Source organism: Diospyros lotus, chromosome 8 (genome assembly GCF_014633365.1).
Source record: "Diospyros lotus cultivar Yz01 chromosome 8, ASM1463336v1, whole genome shotgun sequence".
Lineage (NCBI taxonomy): Eukaryota > Viridiplantae > Streptophyta > Magnoliopsida > Ericales > Ebenaceae > Diospyros > Diospyros lotus.
The window spans coordinates 38,466,434-38,473,855 of NC_068345.1; the positions used below are offsets into that span (position 1 = coordinate 38,466,434).

Consider the following 7,422-nt stretch of genomic DNA (forward strand, 5'->3'; position numbering starts at 1 on the left):
AAATGTTTCTTAGGCTTATCTTGACAATTTTATATTTTGGTCCATAAAATATTCAAACTTTATCTTCATATAATATTATCTTACTTTTTTTAATAAAGTTACCTGAGTATATTAAATTAAGAAGAGTTTGAAGCTTTGAGTATTTGTATGTATATATATATATATTAATACATTTAGTAGGTAACACGTTTTTATTCTTGTGAATATCACTATCTAACTAAAGAGAATCGTCTAGGGGAGTGTCATGGAGGGGGAAGGAGTAGCCCTCCCCTCGGATTTTGCTTGCGTTAGTCAAATATTATGTTGTTTAATGTGGACAATATAATAATTTTATCTAATTAAATAATAAAACAGTAAAATAGTTTGGATTAGAGTTTATTTATGAAATTCTGTAACTCAAAGCCAAACATCCTTATAAAGGATTTAACTACGTCAATAAGAATGGAAGACTGATCGAGCGATGGAAACCCCACAGGAAAGGGCATCCCAATAATAGAAGACTTCACCCACCCTCAAAAAGCCCAATATTCTACCATTGGGGTGGTAATTCAATAAGTAAGTTTTCTTCATATTTTTTTGAATGGAGATTGAGCTTTAAATATGAAATTAGTTCATAGGAATTAGGCTTGGATCATAGTTAGCCCTTTATTATTTAAAAATAATATTAAAATGCTCAATTTATTTTAAAACAAAGATATTTTCTTATCTAAAACTATCCAATTAGTAGTAACAGGGGTAAAGGTTCCTTTTAATCTCTCCCTATTTTTTCATGGATAAAAGGGATAAGAAAATTCTTTTTGCAGCAATGAGTTTTCCTTTCCACAACTACTTTCTACATTTGTTCTACATAGTAATATTCAATTATTTTATGTAATTATTATGTTTTCAAAATACCCTCTCTACCAATGCTTTGCCAGGATGACGAAGACACGCTTTAGAGCTACAGATCTTGCCCCTCCACCGGTGTTTCGTGAGGATGACGAAGATAGCTACATGGCACAAAATCTCGGCGTCACCTGTTGGGGTTTCTGGTGACCCAGCAGTGCCTAAACCGGAACTCCCTCCAATGCTGCTTAGCTACAGCAGTTCGGCCACCTTGCAGCGCTAGACTCCCATCTTTTCCTCTAAATTTTAATGGATTTTCCTTAGTTTCTAAGTTATAGTTGTTATTTGTTAGCAATATGGGTTTTATTTTGCAATTATTACCAATTTTCTGTTCTGATTCTTCTTTGTTCAACAATTTTCTATTTTGTTTATTCTTTCTTTATTGACAGTATTGCAACGAGCATGCCAATTCTGATAGTTTTGTTTAGATGTATGTGATTTGCACACTTGCTTGGATTAAGTATTCTTTGATCAGTGATGGTCCACACTGATCGGTTATCAAACTTTTAAACTTTAGAGTTAGGAAAAAGACTTTTTGAATTAGAGTTTGAAAAAAATTCTCTCAAACTCTAGACTTCGGGTGACACTTCTCAAATTCTAAAATTTAGAAAAAAGTAAAACTCTCGAATTCTAAAATTTAAAAAAAAGTAAATCATGTATTAAATTTTAAAGTGCGGGTAGATAAATTGTTTATAGTATATTTAGAATAATAGAGAGTAAAAATATTTTTTTTTAAATTATTTGAATTATATTTAATTTTATTAAAAAATTATTGTAAAAAGCAAAATAAGTTACTGCAAATAGAATTTTCTAAAGAAATATTTGAATCAGTTGAGAAGAGAAATGATTATTATTATATATATATGGGATATATTATACACAATTGTTTTAATACTAATAATAATGTTAAGTTAAGTGCAGGTTGAAATTGAATATAATTTACTCAATTATATATAATGGTCAGAGTGTCACAATAAATGGTGTAGGGGACATAAGCGTAAATTTGATTTCCTTTGGTCCGGAAAGTCTTCCACTGCGGGCAGGGGAGAGGATTGCAGAAAAGGACAGGCCATCGGGGAGAAGAAATCAGAAATCAGGAATCCACCGTTCCGTTGCCGTTGCCTTGTATCCTCCACGTCAGGCCAGGCCCAATGCCGGCCCGACCGACGCCAAATCCCATCGTGTTATCTTCCCCCTCAAAATATTATAAAAATATAATAAATTAATAAACGGAAAAAAGTAAAAAAGAAAAAGAAAAGAAAAGAAGAGAAGAGAAGGCGCCGCGATAGAGAAGAGAGAGAGAGAGAGAGAGAGAGAGCAGGAACGGCACAATAATCCACGGGAAGGAAGGATCAATCAACGGCGCAAGAAAACGTAACGTAACGAAAGGCAAGCGGCCAGCCAGCCAGCCAGCCGTAGCCGGGTCCATGACGCCACCCTTTCCCCTACGCGCATTCGTCGCTTCACGCGCTCTCTCTCTCTCTTTCTCTCGTCCCGGCGACTTCACCGAGTCATCCATCCATCCATCCATCTATCCCACCGTACTTTTTACAACAACAACAACAACACCACATCATGCGCTTCACGCCTGCTCTCTCCTCCTCCTTCGCCGCTCCTACTTCTCCCTTTCTCTTCTTTCCCTAACCCTAAACCCGATCCGATCGATTTACCTTTTGTTGTTCTGCCTCAGGGCGTCCCTTTCGTTTTGTTGCTGATTGATGGGGGAATTGACGGAATCAGGCGTCCCCAAAGCGGCGTCGTCCCGGCCCCTGCCGTTCCGGGAGGACTGCTGGAGCGAGGAGGCCACGGCGACGCTTGTCGACGCCTGGGGTCGCCGTTATGTTGAACTCAACCGCGGGAATCTCCGCCAGAAGGACTGGCAGGAGGTGGCCGACGCCGTCAACGCCCGCCACGGCCACACCAAGAAGACCCGTCGCACCGACGTGCAGTGCAAGAACCGGATCGACACTCTCAAGAAGAAGTACAAGGTCGAGAAGACTAGGGTTTCCGAGTCCGACGGGAGTTTCTCCAGTTCTTGGCCTTTCTTCTCCAGCCTTGATACCCTCATCGGCCCCACCGTCACTGCCAAGAAGGTCCCGCCTCTGGCGATTATGCCCCCGCCGCCTATGGCGGTTCCGATTGGTTACCGGAAGCCGCCGGCCGTGGTCGCCCAATCGGTGGTGCTGCCTCAGAAACGGCCGGCTCCGGCGCCGGCGGTGGACGATTCGTACTTTAGGAGGAATTACTCCGCGGTTGCTGCGGCGGCTGCGGCGGAGGAGGAGGTCGAGGATGAGGATGGATCGGAGGATTTGGGGACGAGCGAGGAGAGTGCAGGGGAAGCCGAGGGGATGAGGCGGCTGGCCAGGGCGGTCGAGAGGTTGGGAGAGATTTACGAGAGGGTTGAGGGGGAGAAGCAGAGGCAGATGATCGAGTTGGAGAAGCAGAGGATGCAATTCGCCAAGGATTTGGAGGTTCAGAGGATGCAGCTCTTCATGGACACCCAGGTTCAGCTTGAGAAGATCAAGCAAGCAAAGCGGTCGGGTTCGAATGGTGAGACATCTACTGCTAATTCTCTTCCCAGTTCCTTTATTTTCCGCTATCTCAAATTAATCCTTGATGTACAATTAACATTTCGCTATAATCTAGAAAGGGAAACGTCCATTTCCAAGATTGTTGTTGCATTTGTTCACAATGTTTAATCGATTTAATGTGCAAAATTTCTTCTTCTTCTTTTTTTTTTCCCCGAGGAAGCTTTTCTTTTTGGTTGAGATGGTACATTATATAGGAGCTTTGAAAGGTTTGCCATGTGTGGGGCTGTGAAATTGTAGGATAGGCAAGGAAATGGTACTTTGTTAACTAATTGCGTTTCAATTATGGTCCAAACTTGAGATAATCATAACTAGAAAGAGCCTTCTCAACTTTACAAGGTGTTACTGATTCTTCATTTATTTTAAGGTGTGACAAATGGGAACTGTTACTTCTCTACTGAGATACTACGTCATTATGGTTTATGTTATGCTGCTGTTGATAAAAAGTGAGGATGATGCCATCCATGTAAATCTCCCCTTTGTGGTTATTATATGGCAGTAAAGTGAAAAGCTTTGGTTTTGGTTTTGGTATTTGGACTTATGTTGAGTCTTTGACCTCACTCAGCAATAAACTTTTATACCTTTATGTTGAGCAAGGGGTTGACTTATTCCTCAGTTTCATCGTATCCTGTTCTCTGATTTTTGCATGGTGTATGGGTTTGTTTGGTTTATTGACAAAATTAAACTGGTAAAGTAGATATTAACTCCATTCTTCTTCAGGTCAAAATTATGCTTTCTTTAACTTGGTTGATATTGGGATGAACTGACGCTGATTAATTATATTAAGAAATTTACCTTGCAGATAAATTGCTAGGTTTAAGAGTATCAATGGGTTGATCGTTTTACTTGGTTTATGCATTTTATAATTTATGCTCTAGTTGGAAATTGCCATAAGTGATGCACATCTGGGTTGGCATATCATTATAAATGAAGTTTCAACTGAGTGATCTGTTTGCTTTTCTCACATCTTAATAGTGGTTTTGCTTGCATATTATAGTCTTTCAAGTTTGATAAGCAGTACAACTAAAGGTGATTGAAGAAAACCTTTATGACAATTAGGGTCCACGATGTGTGTTGATAAAGTAACAAGAATATTTGAGCCTGAGGCACTTTGTTTCTTCTGCTTTTCCTTAAGAAAACTATTTGAACGGTGATAAACGAATAATAATGCACCAACTAAAAAGACTAGAACTAGAAAAATTTTGTAATCAAATTTGTCGAGTAGATGTGATTGCTTTGTCGTTCCCTTTTTTAATTATAAACTTGCCTAGTAGTTGAACTGAAGGCTTTTCAATCTGAACTGTAAATGTGGTAATAAAACATTGGGGATTGGTTTCTTAGTTATGCAAAATTGTTGTGGGCCTAATCTTGGAATTATAATTGTGTGGATACAGGCCATTGAAGGGGGTCTTACTAGTATCCTTTGTGGTAGCTGTGAATTGGTAGAACGGAGATCAGTGAAGGTGTACTTTTCCTTGAGTGGGTGGCATTGGGCATCAGTTTATAGGGGACTTGCAGGACTAGTAGGTGGATTTCTCTGGGTTTTGTTGGATCAGGTTTTGTAAATTTGTCTGTTAAGGAAGCGGATATAATTGGAAGCATCAAGGAGGTTATAGCATGATACTTGATGTGGACACACCGTTGACATACTAGTAATCTTTGGCTGGGGTGGAGGAAGAAAGGGAGGGGAGGGGGGTTGCTGAGGTGTCTTTTGGATTCTCATGTGTAATTATTTTGGGTGCCATATTGACTTGGAGGGCATCAAAGGAATGGGTTATCTTCTGTTTTTTATTGTTATTATTTATCCAAATGCAAGCAAGTAGAGCTGTCTTTTCATTGGAAGGGGATTTGGCATTTTAAGGTCCTGCCATAATAAGACTTTTTGTGTATACTGTACTTTTTCAGGTCATCTTGGTAATTGATAATTCAAGGAAGATCAACCGCCAAAGGTAACTTGGTGGTTCTACATGGAAGAGCAGGGAGTGTGTGAACTGTCTACCTTTTTGCTGAAGATCTTTGGTGTGTATTAATGGGTGGTGTTGTGTTAAGTATGCAAATTTGTAAGATTTGCTGGCATGAAGAGTATTAAGTGTGCATGCATGAGAGAGAGCTTCATATTCACTCATAGAAAGGGTTGTTCTTTTGGTTTCTTACGTTGCTGTTCTGTCTTCAAATGGTAGTCTCTTACTAGTCTTGAATTGGAATTCCTTTTCCTCATGTTAGTCTTCCTGGGGATTCCTGTTGCTAGAAGGGGATAAAGAAAAGTAAAAGAATGATAAAGTTAGATTGCTTCTTGGATGGAATTACTTATGTAGGAATTGTTTATAGTCTTTCAAGCTATGGAAGTTGAAGATGTGTAAGAAATGGTCAAATTCTCACTGTTCTCATCTATTGAAATCATATTACGACCACATATTGCTCTCTAGGTTGTCCGACAAGGGGGTGTTGAGTCAACTTCCTACCAGTTTTTCAATAAATCAAAAAAGACATTATCATGGTACGAAGTTTCTGGCTTCCTGATTCAAATTTGGTCTTGAATAATAAGAAAGCCCAGATTGCATTCAAGCCTGTTTTTGTTCTTGAGTAACGATTATTGCTAATTCACTTATATCTCCAATCCTAGTGTTGCAATTGTTTTGTGGATATAGAGTTTTACTGGTGTGGCTGTTGGAATTGAAGTGTAAGAGACGTAGTGTGTATTTGCAAATATGGATACACGTATTTCTGTGTCAAGTGAACTGGTATCTCATTCTTCAGTTTCATTGCCATTAAAGCCTTATCAGTGAATCTAGAGAACATCTCTCTCTCTCTCTCTCTCTCTCTCTCTCTCTGTATTTCATACATGATTTGTATTTCGACCTTTTGGAGCATTATGTTATGTGGAAATTAAAATTTAAATGAAAAATGGGAAAGCAGAATGATTATAACAGGTATGATGGTGCATGTGCATGTATTGACTATAGATTTGCATTGTTGATCAAGTATAAGATTTGATTTGATTTCTAAAGCAGTTCAATTATTCTTTGTTACAGACATTTATAACTAGCCACATCAGAGAAGACTGATGGTTTACTGATTGGGATTCGTATAGCTTCTGGCTATCATATTTATGCCTTGTAAAGAAAATGCAGTTCCAGTTGATTTTGGCATCGGCAGATGTTGGAAAGTTGCAGTAATTGGAAACAAGTTGCTCTATATCAGCAAACCAAGAGCGGACAAGGTCGCAATATTTAGTGAATTACATACATGCTCTTTAGTTGACTGCCTTTCTTGCTAGCTAGTCTTTTTTTTCTTTTTTCTTTTTTTTTTTGGGATAAGGATTTAATTAGTCATTGTTAAACTAAGAGGGGCTGTTCTACTTGTAAGTTGAATTTGGTGAAAGTTGAGATTGTTGTCGATGTCTGGCCCCATGCCCTTAATGGTTTGAGACACTCAATTTGAAGAAAGTTAGCATTTTCTTTACTTTTTGTTCCTTGGAATATAACGTTAGGTTTGTTTATACATTTTTGTTTTGACGCCACCAAGTTCTCTGTCTTTCAACCAAATATTATGGAATCCCCCCAGTCACTTGGTACTTGTTTGTCCACTTGTATTCGATATTTAACTGTGTATGAGTCCAGTATCCCGGGAAGATGGGAAATGATTGCCCCTCTCTCTCTCTCTCTCTCTCTCTCTCTCACCATTCCATGTATGAATTGCTGACTTCTGTAGCTTGATTAGTGTATTTTTTTCATTTTTTTTTCTAGTCCAAACAGAATGTCTGGTTTGGCCACTATGGAGTCGGTTCAACTTTTCACTCTATTCATTAGGTTAGGCTTGATGGGTTAATTTTTGTACTAATTATATCCTGCTTCGCGTTAGGAAAAAAGTCTTGTGTTTTCCTCTGAAATTTGGCTGACACGGGATCAGCTACCGAATCTTTATGCTTTGTTGGATCATAATTGTACTT

The 7,422-nt window shown here is 38.9% G+C and overlaps 1 protein-coding gene across 4 annotated transcripts; it reads left to right on the forward strand.

Moving 5' to 3' along the window:
* The first annotated feature begins 2,166 nt into the window (after window positions 1–2,166).
* Window positions 2,167–6,935, forward strand: LOC127807975 (trihelix transcription factor ENAP1-like). 4 transcript variants are annotated; one of them, XR_008024838.1, is made up of 3 exons: window positions 2,167–3,435; window positions 5,379–5,492; window positions 6,506–6,935. XR_008024838.1 is itself a non-coding variant. In XM_052346245.1 (3 exons), the coding sequence occupies exons 1-2, from the start codon at window positions 2,604–2,606 to the stop codon at window positions 5,393–5,395; spliced, it is 849 nt and encodes a 282-aa protein (XP_052202205.1). In that variant the 5' UTR covers window positions 2,167–2,603; the 3' UTR covers window positions 5,396–5,422; window positions 6,506–6,935. The 4 variants fall into 4 exon arrangements, 3 of the variants coding, with proteins under 3 accessions (XP_052202205.1, XP_052202207.1, XP_052202206.1); XM_052346245.1 differs by having other exon boundaries at window positions 5,379–5,422; XM_052346247.1 differs by lacking the exons at window positions 5,379–5,492; window positions 6,506–6,935 and adding an exon at window positions 4,868–5,372 and having other exon boundaries at window positions 2,168–3,435.
* The last annotated feature ends 487 nt before the right edge of the window (window positions 6,936–7,422 follow it).

Coding starts and splice junctions, on each gene's coding strand:
- LOC127807975 (XM_052346245.1), top strand. CDS start 2,604: ATGGGGGAATTGACGGAATCAGGCGTCCCCAAAGCGGCGTCGTCCCGG.